This window comes from Lepisosteus platostomus, chromosome 6 (genome assembly GCF_059453375.1).
Source record: "Lepisosteus platostomus isolate fLepPlt1 chromosome 6, fLepPlt1.hap1, whole genome shotgun sequence".
In the NCBI taxonomy this organism is placed as follows: domain Eukaryota; kingdom Metazoa; phylum Chordata; class Actinopteri; order Semionotiformes; family Lepisosteidae; genus Lepisosteus; species Lepisosteus platostomus.
Window position 1 is genome coordinate 2,923,712 of NC_142616.1, and position 20,382 is coordinate 2,944,093.

Here is a 20,382-nt window from a genome sequence, read left to right on the forward strand (position 1 = left end):
GAGCCCCAGAGTCTCTTATAAAAGCAGGTGCAGGTGTGTACAGAGACAGGAGCCCCAGAGTCTCTTATAAAAGCCAGTGCAGGTGTGTACAGAGACAGGAGCCCCAGAGTCTCTTATAAAAGCAGGTGCAGGTGTGTACAGAGACAGGAGCCCCAGAGTCTCTTATAAAAGCCAGTGCAGGTGTGTACAGAGACAGGAGCCCCAGAGTCTCTTATAAAAGCAGGTGCAGGTGTGTACAGAGACAGGAGCCCCAGAGTCTCTTATAAAAGCAGGTGCAGGTGTGTACAGAGACAGGAGCCCCAGAGTCTCTTATAAAAGCAGGTGCAGGTGTGTACAGAGACAGGAGCCCCAGAGTCTCTTATAAAAGCCAGTGCAGGTGTGTACAGAGACAGGAGCCCCAGAGTCTCTTATAAAAGCAGGTGCAGGTGTGTACAGAGACAGGAGCCCCAGAGTCTCTTATAAAAGCCAGTGCAGGTGTGTACAGAGACAGGAGCCCCAGAGTCTCTTATAAAAGCAGGTGCAGGTGTGTACAGAGACAGGAGCCCCAGAGTCTCTTATAAAAGCCAGTGCAGGTGTGTACAGAGACAGGAGCCCCAGAGTCTCTTATAAAAGCCAGTGCAGGTGTGTACAGAGACAGGAGCCCCAGACTTGTAAAAGCCAGTGGGAGCGAGTTAATATTTGTATTAAAAACACGTGCAGTCGTGAAGTGTCTTTCAAGACACATTTAATGTGAGAAAAAAATAAATATCTTAAATCAACAATTCATCTCAGTGCAACTAATATTTCCTACATCATGAATCATCGTCACTTATCGTCTGAGGTACTACTGCCCCCTTCTGCTGAACCTGTTCAACTGCTGATGCATCACAAGGTTCTTTTTGCAGATGGGTTGTTAATTTCATCTGTTCTGTGCAGAATCATTAATGTTATAGCTAACATTTCCTGATTATTTCCTCTCTCTTGCAAGTGAAATTGTGTTACATGTCTACAGCCAAGACATCTGCTAGGGAAATACAAAATGAAACGAGAATTTAAAGGCCAAAAGTCCCTCAAAACCCACTCTATGCATGCTGTACATTGGATTGTTAAAAACTACAAGTCCCATGCTGACAGGGTACAACCCCGGTGCACTCTGGGAAGTGTAGTTCCATGGGTTGTCTGCAGTGTCTTTCAGTGTGTCTGGACTTGAACTCCACAAGGCTGGAACGTCTCTCAGGTCAGGACGACTCCTCGATGGGCTCTGAGGACGAGACAAGCAGACACCATCGCAGACAACAGTGCACACAACCCAACACAACACAACATCAAAGTGACTGAGCACAGCTGTGACAAGCATCACGTGATACAGTATATCCTACCATGACACAGCAGAATGGGACACACCATGACACAGCAGAATGAGACAGCTTCTCCCCTCACAGACAGACACCGATAAGACACTGATCATCAGACAAACAGGGACTCAGGCAGATGGTTAAATCCTGACAAGCTGTAGACTGACAGACAGGAACAGGCCCAGCCTGTCTTACCAGTCCAAGTCCTGAAGACGGGCAGGGTGAGAGCAGGGTGTGTGATCTCAGCCAGCACTGTCAGTCGCTGGCCTGCGTCCATCCTGTTCGCCTCATCTACCAGGAACAGACATCAGAGACAGGTACAGTCACACTAACAGCACCAGAGACATCAGAGACAGGTACACTCACACTAACTGCACCAGAGACATCAGAGACAGGTACAGTCACACTAACAGGACCAGAGACATCAGAGACAGGTACAGTCACACTAACAGCACCAGAGACATCAGGGACAGGTACAGTCACACTAACAGGACAAGAGACATCAGAGACAGGTACAGTCACAATAACAGAACCAGAGACATCAGAGACAGGTACAGTCACACTAACAGCACCAGAGACATCAGAGACAGGTACAGTCACACTAACAGGACCAGAGACATCAGAGACAGGTACAGTCACACTAACAGGACCAGAGACATCAGAGACAGGTACAGTCACACTAACAGCACCAGAGACATCAGAGACAGGTACAGTCACACTAACAGCACCAGAGACATCAGAGACAGGTACAGTCACACTAACAGGACCAGAGACATCAGAGACAGGTACAGTCACACTAACAGCACCAGAGACATCAGAGACAGGTACAGTCACACTAACAGCACCAGAGACATCAGAGACAGGTACAGTCACACTAACAGCACCAGAGACATCAGAGACAGGTACAGTCACACTAACAGGACCAGAGACATCAGAGACAGGTACAGTCACACTAACAGCACCAGAGACATCAGAGACAGGTACAGTCACACTAACAGCACCAGAGCTATAGAGAGCTCAGTGACAATAGGAAAAAACACAGCACTCTCACTGACAGTAGGAATAGCTGTAGTAATAACACAGCACTCTCACTGACAGTAGGAATAGCTGTAGTAATAACACAGCACTCTCACTGACAGTAGGAATAGCTGTAGTAATAACACAGCACTCTCACTGACAGTAGGAATAGCTGTAGTAATAACACAGCACTCTCACTGACAGTAGGAATAGCTGTAGTAATACCAGCAGCACTCTCACTGACAGTAGGAATAGCTGTAGTAATACCAGCAGCACTCTCACTGACAGAAGGAATAGCTGTAGTAATACCAGCAGCACTCTCCCTGACAGTAGGAATAGCTGTAGTAATAACACAGCACTCTCACTGACAGTAGGAATAGCTGTAGTAATACCAGCAGCACTCTCACTGACAGTAGGAATAGCTGTAGTAATAACACAGCACTCTCACTGACAGTAGGAATAGCTGTAGTAATAACACAGCACTCTCACTGACAGTAGGAATAGCTGTAGTAATAACACAGCACTCTCACTGACAGTAGGAATAGCTGTAGTAATACCAGCAGCACTCTCACTGACAGTAGGAATAGCTGTAGTAATACCAGCAGCACTCTCACTGACAGTAGGAATAGCTGTAGTAATACCAGCAGCACTCTCACTGACAGTAGGAATAGCTGTAGTAATAACACAGCACTCTCACTGACAGGAGGAATAGCTGTAGTAATAACACAGCACTCTCACTGACAGTAGGAATAGCTGTAGTAATACCAGCAGCACTCTCACTGACAGTAGGAATAGCTGTAGTAATAACACAGCACTCTCACTGACAGTAGGAATAGCTGTAGTAATAACACAGCGCTCTCACTGACAGTAGGAATAGCTGTAGTAATACCAGCAGCACTCTCACTGACAGTAGGAATAGCTGTAGTAATACCAGCAGCACTCTCACTGACAGTAGGAATAGCTGTAGTAATACCAGCAGCACTCTCACTGACAGTAGGAATAGCTGTAGTAATACCAGCAGCACTCTCACTGACAGTAGGAATAGCTGTAGTAATAACACAGCGCTCTCACTGACAGTAGGAATAGCTGTAGTAATAACACAGCACTCTCACTGACAGTAGGAATAGCTGTAGTAATAACACAGCGCTCTCACTGACAGTAGGAATAGCTGTAGTAATATCAGCAGCACTCTCACTGACAGTAGGAATAGCTGTAGTAATAACACAGCACTCTCACTGACAGTAGGAATAGCAGTAGTAATACCAGCAGCACTCTCACTGACAGTAGGAATAGCTGTAGTAATAACACAGCACTCTCACTGACAGTAGGAATAGCTGTAGTAATAACACAGCACTCTCACTGACAGTAGGAATAGCTGTAGTAATAACACAACGCTCTCACTGACAGTAGGAATAGCTGTAGTAATACCAGCAGCACTCTCACTGACAGTAGGAATAGCTGTAGTAATACCAGCAGCACTCTCACTGACAGTAGGAATAGCTGTAGTAATAACACAGCGCTCTCACTGACAGTAGGAATAGCTGTAGTAATAACACAGCGCTCTCACTGACAGTAGGAATAGCTGTAGTAATACCAGCAGCACTCTCACTGACAGTAGGAATAGCTGTAGTAATAACACAGCACTCTCACTGACAGTAGGAATAGCTGTAGTAATACCAGCAGCACTCTCACTGACAGTAGGAATACCTGTAGTAATACCAGCAGCACTCTCACTGACAGTAGGAATAGCTGTAGTAATACCAGCAGCACTCTCACTGACAGTAGGAATAGCTGTAGTAATAACACAGCGCTCTCACTGACAGTAGGAATAGCTGTAGTAAGAACACAGCGCTCTCACTGACAGTAGGAATAGCTGTAGTAATAACACAGCACTCTCACTGACAGTAGGAATAGCTGTAGTAATAACACAGCACTCTCACTGACAGTAGGAATAGCTGTAGTAATAACACAGCGCTCTCACTGACAGTAGGAATAGCTGTAGTAATACCAGCAGCACTCTCACTGACAGTAGGAATAGCTGTAGCAATAACACAGCACTCTCACTGACAGTAGGAATAGCTGTAGTAATAACACAGCACTCTCACTGACAGTAGGAATAGCTGTAGTAATAACACAGCACTCTCACTGACAGTAGGAATAGCTGTAGTAATACCAGCAGCACTCTCACTGACAGTAGGAATAGCTGTAGTAATAACACAGCACTCTCACTGACAGTAGGAATAGCTGTAGTAATAACACAGCGCTCTCACTGACAGTAGGAATAGCTGTAGTAATACCAGCAGCACTCTCACTGACAGTAGGAATAGCTGTAGTAATACCAGCAGCACTCTCACTGACAGTAGGAATAGCTGTAGTAATACCAGCAGCACTCTCACTGACAGTAGGAATAGCTGTAGTAATACCAGCAGCACTCTCACTGACAGTAGGAATAGCTGTAGTAATACCAGCAGCACTCTCACTGACAGTAGGAATAGCTGTAGTAATAACACAGCGCTCTCACTGACAGTAGGAATAGCTGTAGTAATAACACAGCACTCTCACTGACAGTAGGAATAGCTGTAGTAATAACACAGCGCTCTCACTGACAGTAGGAATAGCTGTAGTAATACCAGCAGCACTCTCACTGACAGTAGGAATAGCTGTAGTAATAACACAGCACTCTCACTGACAGTAGGAATAGCAGTAGTAATACCAGCAGCACTCTCACTGACAGTAGGAATAGCTGTAGTAATAACACAGCACTCTCACTGACAGTAGGAATAGCTGTAGTAATAACACAGCACTCTCACTGACAGTAGGAATAGCTGTAGTAATAACACAACGCTCTCACTGACAGTAGGAATAGCTGTAGTAATACCAGCAGCACTCTCACTGACAGTAGGAATAGCTGTAGTAATACCAGCAGCACTCTCACTGACAGTAGGAATAGCTGTAGTAATAACACAGCACTCTCACTGACAGTAGGAATAGCTGTAGTAATAACACAGCGCTCTCACTGACAGTAGGAATAGCTGTAGTAATACCAGCAGCACTCTCACTGACAGTAGGAATAGCTGTAGTAATAACACAGCACTCTCACTGACAGTAGGAATAGCTGTAGTAATACCAGCAGCACTCTCACTGACAGTAGGAATACCTGTAGTAATACCAGCAGCACTCTCACTGACAGTAGGAATAGCTGTAGTAATACCAGCAGCACTCTCACTGACAGTAGGAATAGCTGTAGTAATAACACAGCGCTCTCACTGACAGTAGGAATAGCTGTAGTAAGAACACAGCACTCTCACTGACAGTAGGAATAGCTGTAGTAATAACACAGCACTCTCACTGACAGTAGGAATAGCTGTAGTAATAACACAGCGCTCTCACTGACAGTAGGAATAGCTGTAGTAATACCAGCAGCACTCTCACTGACAGTAGGAATAGCTGTAGTAATAACACAGCACTCTCACTGACAGTAGGAATAGCTGTAGTAATAACACAGCACTCTCACTGACAGTAGGAATAGCTGTAGTAATAACACAGCACTCTCACTGACAGTAGGAATAGCTGTAGTAATACCAGCAGCACTCTCACTGACAGTAGGAATAGCTGTAGTAATAACACAGCGCTCTCACTGACAGTAGGAATAGCTGTAGTAATAACACAGCACTCTCACTGACAGTAGGAATAGCTGTAGTAATAACACAGCACTCTCACTGACAGTAGGAATAGCTGTAGTAATACCAGCAGCACTCTCACTGACAGTAGGAATAGCTGTAGTAATAACACAGCGCTCTCACTGACAGTAGGAATAGCTGTAGTAATACCAGCAGCACTCTCACTGACAGTAGGAATAGCTGTAGTAATACCAGCAGCACTCTCACTGACAGTAGGAATAGCTGTAGTAATAACACAGCACTCTCACTGACAGTAGGAATAGCTGTAGTAATACCAGCAGCACTCTCACTGACAGAAGGAATAGCTGTAGTAATAACACAGCACTCTCACTGACAGTAGGAATAGCTGTAGTAATAACACAGCGCTCTCACTGACAGTAGGAATAGCTGTAGTAATAACACAGCACTCTCACTGACAGTAGGAATAGCTGTAGTAATAACACAGCACTCTCACTGACAGTAGGAATAGCTGTAGTAATACCAGCAGCACTCTCACTGACAGTAGGAATAGCTGTAGTAATAACACAGCACTCTCACTGACAGTAGGAATAGCTGTAGTAATAACACAGCACTCTCACTGACAGTAGGAATAGCTGTAGTAATACCAGCAGCACTCTCACTGACAGTAGGAATAGCTGTAGTAATAACACAGCACTCTCACTGACAGTAGGAATAGCTGTAGTAATACCAGCAGCACTCTCACTGACAGTAGGAATAGCTGTAGTAATAACACAGCGCTCTCACTGACAGTAGGAATAGCTGTAGTAATAACACAGCGCTCTCACTGACAGTAGGAATAGCTGTAGTAATAACACAGCACTCTCACTGACAGTAGGAATAGCTGTAGTAATACCAGCAGCACTCTCACTGACAGTAGGAATAGCTGTAGTAATACCAGCAGCACTCTCACTGACAGTAGGAATAGCTGTAGTAATAACACAGCACTCTCACTGACAGTAGGAATAGCTGTAGTAATAACACAGCACTCTCACTGACAGTAGGAACAGCTGTAGTAATACCAGCAGCACTCTCACTGACAGTAGGAATAGCTGTAGTAATAACACAGCACTCTCACTGACAGTAGGAATAGCTGTAGTAATAACACAGCACTCTCACTGACAGTAGGAATAGCTGTAGTAATACCAGCAGCACTCTCACTGACAGTAGGAATAGCTGTAGTAATACCAGCAGCACTCTCACTGACAGTAGGAATAGCTGTAGTAATACCAGCAGCACTCTCACTGACAGTAGGAATACCTGTAGTAATACCAGCAGCACTCTCACTGACAGTAGGAATAGCTGTAGTAATACCAGCAGCACTCTCACTGACAGTAGGAATAGCTGTAGTAATAACACAGCGCTCTCACTGACAGTAGGAATAGCTGTAGTAAGAACACAGCGCTCTCACTGACAGTAGGAATAGCTGTAGTAATAACACAGCACTCTCACTGACAGTAGGAATAGCTGTAGTAATAACACAGCGCTCTCACTGACAGTAGGAATAGCTGTAGTAATACCAGCAGCACTCTCACTGACAGTAGGAATAGCTGTAGTAATAACACAGCACTCTCACTGACAGTAGGAATAGCTGTAGTAATAACACAGCACTCTCACTGACAGTAGGAATAGCTGTAGTAATAACACAGCACTCTCACTGACAGTAGGAATAGCTGTAGTAATACCAGCAGCACTCTCACTGACAGTAGGAATAGCTGTAGTAATACCAGCAGCACTCTCACTGACAGTAGGAATAGCTGTAGTAATAACACAGCACTCTCACTGACAGTAGGAATAGCTGTAGTAATAACACAGCACTCTCACTGACAGTAGGAACAGCTGTAGTAATACCAGCAGCACTCTCACTTACACTGCACTCTCGGTTTCAGCAGGAACAGCTAGAGTAACAAGAGTACTAACAGTAATAGAAGCAATAGGAGAAACAGCAGTGTCCTCACTCTGAGTCTGTCCATTCGTGAGGGTCCTGACAGCCCATCGGTCCACAGAGCAGCAGCTGTGTAGTTCAGGGGTGCCGTCCTCGGCGCTGAGCTCACTGCTCTCTGCCTTGAGGGTCCAGAGTGCCCCCCCCTCGACACCCCCAGCCCAGTGGACAGCCCCGCCCCTCGGGTAACCCCCTCGCAGGACCACAGAGAAGACACGCAGACCCCCCTCCTCACAGTGGACCTCAAGAGCATCAGGGATAGAGGGAACAGCTGAGAGAGAGAAAGAGAGAGGGGTTAATACATACACACTGACTGGACACTCCAGTACATTAACACTGCACTGAGAGAGAGAGGGGTTAATACAGACACACTGACTGGACACTCCAGTACATTAACACTGCACTGAGAGAGAGAGGGGTTAATACACACACACTGACTGGACACTCCAGTACATTAACACTGCACTGAGAGAGAGGGGTTAATACAGATACACTGACTGGACACTCCAGTACATTAACACTGCACTGAGAGAGAGGGGTTAATACAGATACACTGACTGGACACTCCAGTACATTAACACTGCACTGAGAGAGAGAGGGGTTAATACAAACACACTGACTGGACACTCCAGTACATTAACACTGCACTGAGAGAGAGAGGGGTTAATACAGACACACTGACTGGACACTCCAGTACATTAACACTGCACTGAGAGAGGGGTTAATACAGACACACTGACTGGACACTCCAGTACATTAACACTGCACTGAGAGAGAGAGAGAGGGGTTCATACAGACACTCCAGGTGTCTCTCTCAGTCTGACCTGTGCAGGTGTGTCTCAGTATTATATGTACAGGTGTGTGTCTCAGTATTATATGTACAGGTGTGTGTCTCTGTCTTACCTGTGCAGGTGTGTGTCTCAGTATTATATGTACAGGTGTGTGTCTCTGTCTTACCTGTGCAGGTGTGTGTCTCAGTATTATATGTACAGGTGTTTGAATCAGTCTTACCTGTGCGGGTGTGTGAATCAGTCTTACCTGTGCAGGTCTTTGTCTCAGTCTTACCTGTGCAGGTGTGTGTCTCAGTATTATATGTACAGGTGTGTGTCTCTGTCTAACCTGTGCAGGTGTGTGTCTCAGTCTTACCTGTGCAGGAGTGTCTCCAAGTCTTACCTGTGCAGGTGTGTGTCTCTCAGTCTGACCTGTGTAGGTGTGTGTCTCAATCTAACCTGTGGAGGTGTGTGTCTCAGTATTATATGTACAGGTGTGTGTCTCTGTCTTACCTGTGCAGGTGTGTGTCTCAGTATTATATGTACAGGTGTGTGTCTCAGTCTTACCTGTGCAGGTGTGTGAATCAGTCTTACCTGTGCAGGTGTGTCTCTCAGTCTTACCTGTGCAGGTGTGTGAATCAGTCTTACCTGTGCAGGTCTTTGTCTCAGTCTTACCTGTGCAGGTGTGTGTCTCAGTATTATATGTACAGGTGTGTGTCTCTGTCTTACCTGTACAGGTGTGTGTCTCAGTCTTACCTGTGCAGGTGTGTGTCTCAGTATTATACGCACAGGTGTGTGTCTCTGTCTTACCTGTACAGGTGTGTGTCTCATTCTTACCTGTGCAGGTCTTTGTCTCAGTCTTACCTGTACAGGTGTGTGTCTCTGTCTTACCTGTGTAGGTGTGTGAATCAGTCTTACCTGTGCAGGTGTGTGTCTCAGTCTGACCTGTGCAGGAGTGTCTCCAAGTCTTACCTGTGCAGGTGTGTGTCTCTCAGTCTGACCTGTACAGGTGTGTGTCTCAGTCTTCCCTGTGCAAGTGTGTGTCTCAATCTAACCTGTGCAGGTGTGTGTCTCAGTATTACCTGTGCAAGTGTGTGTCTCAGTATTATATGTACAGGTCTGTGTCTCAGTCTGACCTGTGCAGGTGTGTGTCTCTGTCTTACCTGTGTAGGTGTTTGAATCAGTCTTACCTGTGCAGGTGTGTGTCTCAGTATTACCTGTGCAAGTGTGTGTCTCAGTATTATATGTACAGGTCTGTGTCTCAGTCTTACCTGTGCAGGTGTGTCTCAGTCTTACCTGTGCAGGTGTGTGTCTCTGTCTTACCTGTACAGGTCTGCGTCTCAGTATTATGTGTACAGGTGTGTGTCTCTGTCTTACCTGTGCAGGTGTGTGAATCAGTCTTACCTGTGCAGGTGTGTGTCTCAGTATGTCTGATCTGTGCAGGTGTGTGTCTCAGTCTTACCTGTGCAGGAGTGTGTCTCAGTATTATATGTATAGGTGTGTGTCTCAGTCTGACCTGTGCAGGTGTGTGTCTCTGTCTTACCTGTGCAGGTGTGTGAATCAGTCTTACCTGTGCAGGTGTGTGTCTCAGTCTTACCTGTGCAGATGTGTGTCTCTGTCTGACCTGTGCAGGTGTGTGTCTCAGTCTTACCTGTGCAGGAGTGTCTCCAAGTCTTACCTGTGCAGGTGTGTGTCTCTCAGTCTGACCTGTGTAGGTGTGTGTCTCAATCTAACCTGTGGAGGTGTGTGTCTCAGTATTATATGTACAGGTGTGTGTCTCTGTCTTACCTGTGCAGGTGTGTCTCAGTCTTACCTGTGCAGGTGTGTGAATCAGTCTTACCTGTGCAGGTCTTTGTCTCAGTCTTACCTGTGCAGGTGTGTGTCTCAGTATTATATGTACAGGTGTGTGTCTCTGTCTTACCTGTACAGGTGTGTGTCTCAGTCTTACCTGTGCAGGTGTGTGTCTCAGTATTATATGTAAAGGTGTGTGTCTCTGTCTTACCTGTACAGGTGTGTGTCTCAGTCTTACCTGTGCAGGTCTTTGTCTCAGTCTTGCCTGTACAGGTGTGTGTCTCTGTCTTACCTGTGTAGGTGTGTGAATCAGTCTTACCTGTGCAGGTGTGTCTCTCAGTCTTACCTGTGCAGGTGTGTGTCTCTGTCTTACCTGTACAGGTGTGTGTCTCAGTCTGACCTGTGCAGGAGTGTCTCCAAGTCTTACCTGTGCAGGTGTGTGTCTCTCAGTCTGACCTGTACAGGTGTGTGTCTCAGTCTTCCCTGTGCAAGTGTGTGTCTCAATCTAACCTGTGCAGGTGTGTGAATCAGTCTTACTTGTGCAGGTGTGTGTCTCAGTATTACCTGTGCAAGTGTGTGTCTCAGTATTATATGTACAGGTCTGTGTCTCAGTCTGACCTGTGCAGGTGTGTGTCTCTGTCTTACCTGTGTAGGTGTTTGAATCAGTCTTACCTGTGCAGGTGTGTGTCTCAGTATTACCTGTGCAAGTGTGTGTCTCAGTATTATATGTACAGGTGTGTGTCTCTGTCTTACCTGTGCAGGTGTGTGAATCAGTCTTACCTGTGCAGGTGTGTGTCTCAGTCTTACCTGTGCAGGAGTGTGTCTCAGTATTATATGTATAGGTGTGTGTCTCAGTCTGACCTGTGCAGGTGTGTGTCTCTGTCTTACCTGTGCAGGTGTGTGAATCAGTCTTACCTGTGCAGGTGTGTCTCTCAGTCTTACCTGTGCAGGTGTGTCTCCACTGTCTCTCTAGGGGCCTCTCCAGTGAGCTGTGTTCGATGATGCACTTGATCAGGCTCCCCCCGTTCCCCCCCTCAGTCCCTCTGTCTGGGACCGAGGCCTGGGCGCTGGCCCTGAAGATGTAGGGGTGCGTCTCTATGGGCCCCCAGAGGGCCAGGCCCTCTGAGAGCGCCTCCTCCTGGTCCCTGTGGACACGCAGCCAGTGCACCTTGATTTCAGGAGGGTAAAACCCGGACATTTGGCAGCCCAGGGTCAGGGGTTGCCCAGGGGTCCCCTCAGAGGCGGAGATCTCAGACACCTCTGGGCTCTTAACCAGACCTACAGGATGGAGAACAAACGCAGAATAAAAGACTGAACAGTGACCCCTGCAGGACCGCACAGTACACTACACAGGGTAGAGAGAGCAGGGTGTGGAGTCTCCTCACCACTCATCTTCCTCTTCCTCTCCCTCTTTCCATCCTCTCCCTCTCATGATTGGTCAACTCAGGGTCATGTGACTCTCACCTCTGCTCTCTCGTGTGATTGGCTCTCTCAGGGTCATGTGACTCTCACCTCTGCTCTCTCGTGTGATTGGCTCTCTCAGGGTCATGTGACTCTCACCTCTGCTCTCGCTTGTGATTGGCTCTCTCAGGGTCATATGACTCTCACCTCTGCTCTCGCGTGTGATTGGCTCTCTCAGGGTCATGTGACGCTCTCCTCTGCTCTCTCGTGTTACTGGCCCTCTCAGGGTTGTGTAACACTCTCCTCTACTCTCATGTGTGATTGGGTCTCTCAGGGTCATGTGACTGACCTCTGCTCTCGTGTGATTGGCTCTCTCAGGGTCATGTGACTCTGACCCCTGCTCTCATCTGATTGGCTCTCTCAGGGTCATGTGACTCTCACCTCTGCTCTCTCGTGTGATTGACTCTCTCAGGGTCATGTGACTCTCACCTTTGCTCTCGCGTGTGATTGGCTCTATCAGGGTCATGTGAAGCTCTCCTCTACTCTCGCGTGTGATTGGCTCTCTCAGGGTCATGTGACGCTCTCCTCTGCTCTCTCGTGTTACTGGCCCTCTAAGGGTTGTGTAACGCTCTCTTCTACTCTCATGTGTGATTGGGTCTCTCAGGGTCATGTGACTCTGACCTCTGCTCTCGTGTGATTGGCTCTCTCAGGGTCATGTGATTCTGACCTCTGCTCTCTCGTCTGATTGGCTCTCTCAGGGTCATCTGATTCTGACCTCTGCTCTCGTCTGATTGGCTCTCTCAGGGTCATCTGATTCTGACCTCTGCTCTCGTCTGATTGGCTCTCTCAGGGTCATGTGATGCTCACCTCTGCTCTCTCGTGTGATTGGGTCTCTCAGGGCCATGTGATGCACGGTGACCCACACCCTGAATCCGGGCCGGTTCAGCTCGCTCAGGGGCACCCGGCACTGGCTGACGGCCTGGAAGAACCCGTCCGGGTCAGGCTGGGGCTCGGAGCTTGACTCGGCCGGGCTCAGCTCGCCCCCCTCACAGAACCAGCGCACGGTCAGCAGCCCCGGGTGGAAACGGGTCGCCACCACCTCCAGCTGGACAGCGCCGGGCTGCCCCCCTGCGGCCAGGGTCCCCCCGCTGTCCGGGGCCACACGGATGTCCGACACACATGGGGCAGCTGGACAGAGCGGGACAGAGAGACGGGTCACAGGGAGGAGAGAAAGACGGGTCACAGAGAGGAGAGAGAGACGGGTCGCAGGGAGGAGAGAGAGACGGGTCGCAGGGAGGAGAGAGAGACGGGTCGCAGGGAGGAGAGAGAGAGACGGGTCATAGAGAGGAGAGAGAGACGGGTAGCAGGGAGGAGAGAGAGAGACGGGTCACAGGGAGAAGAGAGAGACGGGTCACAGGGAGGAGAGAGAGAGAGACGGGTCACAGGGAGGAGAGAGAGAGACGGGTCACAGGGAGGAGAGAGAGAGAGACGGGTCACAGAGAGGAGAGAGAGACGGGTCACAGGGAGGAGAGAGAGACGGGTCACAGAGAGGAGAGAGAGAGACGGGTCACAGGGAGGAGAGAGAGAGACGGGTCACAGGGAGGAGAGAGAGAGAGACGGGTCACAGAGAGGAGAGAGAGACGGGTCACAGGGAGGAGAGAGAGAGACGGGTCACAGAGAGGAGAAAGAGACGGGTCACAGGGAGGAGAGAGAGACGGGTCACAGAGAGGAGAAAGAGACGGGTCACAGGGAGGAGAGAGAGACGGGTCACAGGGAGGAGAGAGAGAGATGGGTCACAGAGAGGAGAAAGAGACGGGTCACAGGGAGGAGAGAGAGAGATGGGTCACAGAGAGGAGAAAGAGAGACGGGTCACAGAGAGGAGAGAGAGACGGGTCGCAGGGAGGAGAGAGAGACGGGTCGCAGGGAGGAGAGAGAGAGACGGGTCATAGAGAGGAGAGAGAGACGGGTAGCAGGGAGGAGAGAGAGAGACGGGTCACAGGGAGAAGAGAGAGACCGGTCACAGGGAGGAGAGAGAGAGACGGGTCACAGAGAGGAGAGAGAGACGGGTCACAGGGAGGAGAGAGAGACGGGTCACAGAGAGGAGAGAGAGAGACGGGTCACAGGGAGGAGAGAGAGAGACGGGTCACAGAGAGGAGAAAGAGACGGGTCACAGGGAGGAGAGAGAGACGGGTCACAGAGAGGAGAAAGAGACGGGTCACAGGGAGGAGAGAGAGACGGGTCACAGGGAGGAGAGAGAGAGATGGGTCACAGAGAGGAGAAAGAGACGGGTCACAGGGAGGAGAGAGAGACGGGTCACAGGGAGGAGAGAGAGAGATGGGTCACAGAGAGGAGAAAGAGACGGGTCACAGGGAGGAGAGAGAGACGGGTCACAGGGAGGAGAGAGAGAGATGGGTCACAGAGAGGAGAAAGAGACGGGTCACAGGGAGGAGAGAGAGACGGGTCACAGGGAGAGGGGGAGTAGGGAGAGACAGAGGATAGGAGACAAAGAGAGGGACAGGAGAGAGAGAGAGGGACAGAAGGCAGGGAGACACAGGGACAGGAGACAGAGAGAGGGACAGGAGAGGGACAGGGGGACAGGAGACAGAGAGAGGGACAGGAGACAGAGAGAGGGACAGGAGAGAGACAGGCGGACAGGAGACGGAGAGAGGGACAGGAGAGGGACAGGGGGACAGGAGAGAACCCCTTCTCACCCAGCAGTGTGATCCTGTCCGACACCCTCTCCTCCATCACGCTGTCCTTGCCCCGGTAGGACACCTGGCACTTGAACAGCGCCCCCTTGTGGAGCCGCAGGTCCGGCAGGAAGCTCAGGTGGCTGAGCAGCTGCTTCTCCTTCCTGCGGCTGGACAGCAGGGGGCGCTGTGTCTTCACACGGTAGTACCCAGGGGCGCAGGCAGGGGGCAGCAGCGGCGCCTCGGACTCGCGGGCAGAGAGGGGCAGGGCTGGGCGGTCCCCGTTCCCTGGGACAGACGAGGGGAAGAGAGGACACTCTCACACTACAGAAACTCACCCTGGACAGGACACCGGTCCATCACAGGACACACACACCCTGGACAAGACACCAGGCCATCACAGGACACACACACACACCCTGGACAGGACACCAGTCCATCACAGGACACACACACACACACACCCTGGACAGGACAGCAGTCCATCACAGGACACACACACCCTGGACAGCACACCAGTCCATCACAGGACACAAACACCCTGGACAGCACACCAGTCCATCACAGGACACATACACACACCCTAGACAGGACAGCAGTCCATCACAGGACACACACACACCCTGGACAGGACACCAGTCCATCACAGGACACACACACCCTGGACAGGACACCAGTCCATCACAGGACACACACACACCCTGGACAGCACACCAGTCCATCACAGGACACATACACACACCCTAGACAGGACAGCAGTCCATCACAGGACACACACACACACACACCCTGGACAGGACAGCAGTCCATCACAGGACACACACACCCTGGACAGCACACCAGTCCATCACAGGACACAAACACACCCTGGACAGCACACCAGTCCATCACAGGACACATACACACACCCTAGACAGGACAGCAGTCCATCACAGGACACACACACCCTGGACAGGACACCAGTCCATCACAGGACACACACACACACTGGACAGCACACCAGTCCATCACAGGACACACACACACCCTGGACAGGACACCAGTCCATCACAGGACACACACACACCCTGGACAGCACACCAGTCCATCACAGGACACATACACACACCCTGGACAGGACAGCAGTCCATCACAGGACACACAAACACCCTGGACAAGACACCAGTCCATCACAGGACACACACACACACACCCTGGACAGGACAGCAGTCCATCACAGGACACACACACCCTGGACAGCACACCAGTCCATCACAGGACACACACACACCCTGGACAGCACACCAGTCCATCACAGGACACATACACACACCCTAGACAGGACAGCAGTCCATCACAGGACACACACACCCTGGACAGGACACCAGTCCATCACAGGACACACACACACCCTGGACAAGACACCAGTCCATCACAGGACACACACACACACACACACACACACCCTGGACAGGACAGCAGTCCATCACAGGACACACACACCCTGGACAGCACACCAGTCCATCACAGGACACAAACACACCCTGGACAGCACACCAGTCCATCACAGGACACATACACACACCCTAGACAGGACAGCAGTCCATCACAGGACACACACACCCTGGACAGCACACCAGTCCATCACAGGACACACAAACACCCTGGACAAGACACCAGTCCATCACAGGACACACAAACACCCTGGACAAGACACCAGTCCATCACAGGACACACACACACACACACCCTGGACAGGACAGCAGTCCATCACAGGACACACACACCCTGGACAGCACACCAGTCCATCACAGGACACACACACACCCTGGACAGGACACCAGTCCATCACAGGACACACACACACCCTGGACAGGACACCAGTCCATCACAGGACACACACACACCCTGGACAGGACACCAGTCCATCACAGGACACACACAGAGATTGGACATGTCAGGGCTTTGAGAAACTGGTAATTTGACTAATTACAGGAGACAAGAAAACTAAAATTACTGGAGATGGACTCAGAGGAGAGTCGTTAACGAGCCAGGAGGAGTGTCATTACTGGAGCTGGACTCAGAGGAGAGTCGTTAACGAGCCAGGCGGAGTGTCATTACCGGAGCTGGAATTAGAGGTGATGGGCTTGTCGTTGACGAACCAGGTGGTCTGCACCATGTCCACCAGGCGCCCCTGGATACAGCAGGTCAGCACCGCCTTGCGGCCCACCACGATCTTCACGGGCAGAATGATCCCCGAGACCGACAGCCCCTTCTTCTTCTCTGCAAGAGACACAGCCGCTGCCTCTGAGCCCAGAGTTAAACAACCACTACACACACACAACTGTACACAGAGAGGGGCGGGGGTGTGGAACAAGCTGATACCCTGACTTCTCTCAGGACACAGCTGGATGAGACACTCCAGCCAGGACAGGAGACACTACTGTACACAGAGAGGAGTGGGAGTGTGGAACAAGCTGAGACCCTGACTTCTCTCAGGACACAGCTGGATGAGACACTCCAGTCAGGACAGGAGACACTACTGTACACAGAGAGGGGTGGGAGTGTGGAATGTGTGAGAAAGAGGAGACACAGACATGGAAAGACAAAGGAATTCCGACCATCTCTCCTCCTCCAGGAAAAGCCAAATCCCAGCAGGACGACCAGAACCAGGGAGATGATCATCAGAGCAACTGAGGCCTTCGCTGGGTTTGACATCCCCCTGTGAGCTGAGAGAGAGAGAGGGGTTAATACAGACACACTGACTGGACACTCCAGTACATTAACACTGCCCTGAGAGAGAGAGGGGTTCATACAGACACACTGACTGGACACTCCAGTACATTAACACTGCACTGAGAGAAAGAGGGGTTCATACAGACACAGTGACTGGACACTCCAGTACAGTAACACTGCCCTGAGAGAGAGAGGGGTTAATACAGACACACTGACTGGACACTCCAGTACAGTAACACTGCACTGAGAGAGAGGGGTTAATACAGACACACTGACTGGACACTCCAGTACATTAACACTGCACTGAGAGAGAGAGGGGTTAATACACACACACTGACTGGACACTCCAGTACATTAACACTGCACTGAGAGAGAGAGGGGTTAATACAGACACACTGACTGGACACTCCAGTACATTAACACTGCACTGAGAGAGAGAGAGGGGTTAATACAGACACACTGACTGGACACTCCAGTACATTAACACTGCACTGAGAGAGAGGGGGGTTAATACAGACACACTGACTGGACACTCCAGTACAGTAACACTGCACTGAGAGAGAGAGGGGTTAATACAGACACACTGACTGGACACTCCAGTACATTAACACTGCACTGAGAGAGAGAGGGGTTCATACAGACACACTGACTGGACACTCCAGTACATTAACACTGCACTGAGAGAGAGGGGTTAATACAGACACACTGACTGGACACTCCAGTACATTAACACTGCACTGAGAGAGAGAGAGGTTAATACACACACACTGACTGGACACTCCAGTACATTAACACTGCACTGAGAGAGAGAGGGGTTAATACACACACACTGACTGGACACTCCAGTACAGTAACCCTGCACTGAGAGAGGTCTCTGACCTGGCTCTGTCCTTGTGATGAGGATGGACGTGCTGACAGGGCTCTGGACTCCAGGCTGTGACACCAGGCACCAGACCTCCCCTCCTCTCTCCCTCTGCTCCGGGCTCAGGGTGTGGTATCTGGTGGTTCTGAAGGTGCCGTCCGCTCTCTGCTGGGCTGGGCTGCTGTCCGTCAGGCCCGACCCGTTCAGGAGCCACGTGACTGTGACGGGCCCAGGGAAGAACCCCTCTATCTGACAGGACAGGGGCTGAGGCTGGCCCTGGGGTACTGGCTCCACAGAGAGAGAGACCACTGGCTGACCTGGAGAGAGAGAGAGAGAGGGGTTACACACTGTACTGAGAGAGAGAGAGAGGGGGGTTACACACTGCACTGAGAGAGAGAGGGGTTACACACTGTACTGAGAGAGAGAGAGAGGGGGGTTACACACTGCACTGAGAGAGAGAGACAGAGGGCTTACACACTGCACTGAGAGAGAGAGGGGGGTTACACACTGTACTGAGAGAGAGAGAGGGGTTACACACTGCACTGAGAGAGAGAGGGGGGTTACACACTGTACTGAGAGAGAGAGGGGTTACACACTGCACTGAGAGAGAGACAGACACCCATTGCTCTGACCGACAGTCACACACTCTGAGAGAGAGACAGACAGTCACACTCTGAGAGAGAGACAGGCAGTCACACTCTGAGAGAGAGACAGACAGTCACACACTCTGAGAGAGAGACAGGCAGTCACACTCAGAGAGAGAGACAGACAGTCACACACTCTGAGAGAGAGACAGACAGTCACACACTCTGAGAGAGAGACAGGCAGTCACACTCTGAGAGAGAGACAGACAGTCACACTCTGAGAGAGAGACAGGCAGTCACACTCAGAGAGAGAGACAGGCAGTCACACTCTGAGAGAGAGACAGGCAGTCACACACTCTGAGAGAGAGACAGGCAGTCACACTCAGAGAGAGACAGGCAGTCACACACTCTGAGAGAGAGACAGACAGTCACACACACTGAGAGAGAGACAGACAGTCACACTCTGAGAGAGAGACAGGCAGTCACACACTCTGAGAGAGAGACAGGCAGTCACACACTCTGAGAGAGAGACAGACAGTCACACTCTGAGAGAGAGACAGACAGTCACACACTCTGAGAGAGAGACAGGCAGTCACACTCTGAGAGAGAGACAGGCAGTCACACACTCTGAGAGAGAGACAGGCAGTCACACTCAGAGAGAGACAGGCAGTCACACACTCTGAGAGAGAGACAGACAGTCACACACACTGAGAGAGAGACAGACAGTCACACTCTGAGAGAGAGACAGGCAGTCACACACTCTGAGAGAGAGACAGACAGTCACACACTCTGAGAGAGAGACAGGCAGTCACACTCTGAGAGAGAGACAGGCAGTCACACACTCAGAGAGAGAGACAGGCAGTCACACTCTGAGAGAGAGACAGGCAGTCACACACTCTGAGAGAGAGACAGGCAGTCACACTCTGAGAGAGAGACAGGCAGTCACACACACTGACGTGGGAACTGCAGGGTGAAGTCCACTCTCATGGGCTGCTGCAGGGCGGCGTGGGCGACCTGGCAGGAGAAGTTCTGGCGGGTGTCGGCGGCGCCGGGGGTCCAGCGCAGCTCGCCGGCCGCGCGGTAGGTCCCGTCCGGGCGGCGGGCGGCCGGCGGGCTCTGGGGCGCCCCCAGCGGGCGGCCCGCCTGCAGCCAGGAGAACAGGATGGGCGCCGGGTGGAAGCCCTCGGCCTCACAGCGGACGGCGCTCTCCCGGCCCTCCAGGGCCAGCACGGGCGGCACGCGGACACGGGGGGGCGCTGTGGGGGGGAGCACAGGCGGACTGTCCGGCTCGGGGAACTCGGGAAGACACACCACGTGATCCAGGCGCCATCCCGGGCTCCCAGGGCCTTCCTGCTGTTCCCCTGCCCTCCCCCTCCAGCAGGGTAGTGAAGCCTACAGTGATCTGAGACGCTGCTCCAGCTGAATATCTGCACATTCTCTCCATCCCCCTCTCCCCCCTCTCTCTCCTGCTCCTCTCTCTCTCCTCTCCCCTCTCTCCCCTGCTCCTCTCTCTCTCCTCTCCCCTCTCTCTCCTGCTCCTCTCTCTCTCCTCTCTCTCTCCTCTCCCCTCTCTTTCGCTCTCCCCTGTCTCTCTCCTCT

The 20,382-nt window shown here is 50.9% G+C and overlaps 1 protein-coding gene across 2 annotated transcripts in view; it reads right to left on the reverse strand.

Annotated features, from left to right (window-relative positions):
• Positions 1–707: 707 nt before the first annotated feature.
• The window catches only part of LOC148659612 (uncharacterized), a 30,299-nt gene continuing 10,624 nt past the window's right edge, over positions 708–20,382 (reverse strand). The window contains exons 4-13 of one of the 2 annotated variants that reach the window (XM_088633838.1): positions 19,740–20,039; positions 18,217–18,516; positions 17,223–17,330; positions 16,723–16,884; positions 14,644–14,910; positions 12,800–13,120; positions 11,474–11,809; positions 7,987–8,241; positions 1,530–1,625; positions 708–1,240 (exon numbers count right to left, since the gene is read on the reverse strand). In XM_088633838.1, the coding sequence (XP_088489964.1) occupies positions 1,218–1,240; positions 1,530–1,625; positions 7,987–8,241; positions 11,474–11,809; positions 12,800–13,120; positions 14,644–14,910; positions 16,723–16,884; positions 17,223–17,330; positions 18,217–18,516; positions 19,740–20,039 (2,168 nt within the window). In that variant the 3' untranslated portion in view covers positions 708–1,217. The remainder of the gene's footprint in view (positions 1,241–1,529; positions 1,626–7,986; positions 8,242–11,473; positions 11,810–12,799; positions 13,121–14,643; positions 14,911–16,722; positions 16,885–17,222; positions 17,331–18,216; positions 18,517–19,739; positions 20,040–20,382) is intronic. The other variant, XM_088633839.1, reaches the window with a different exon arrangement.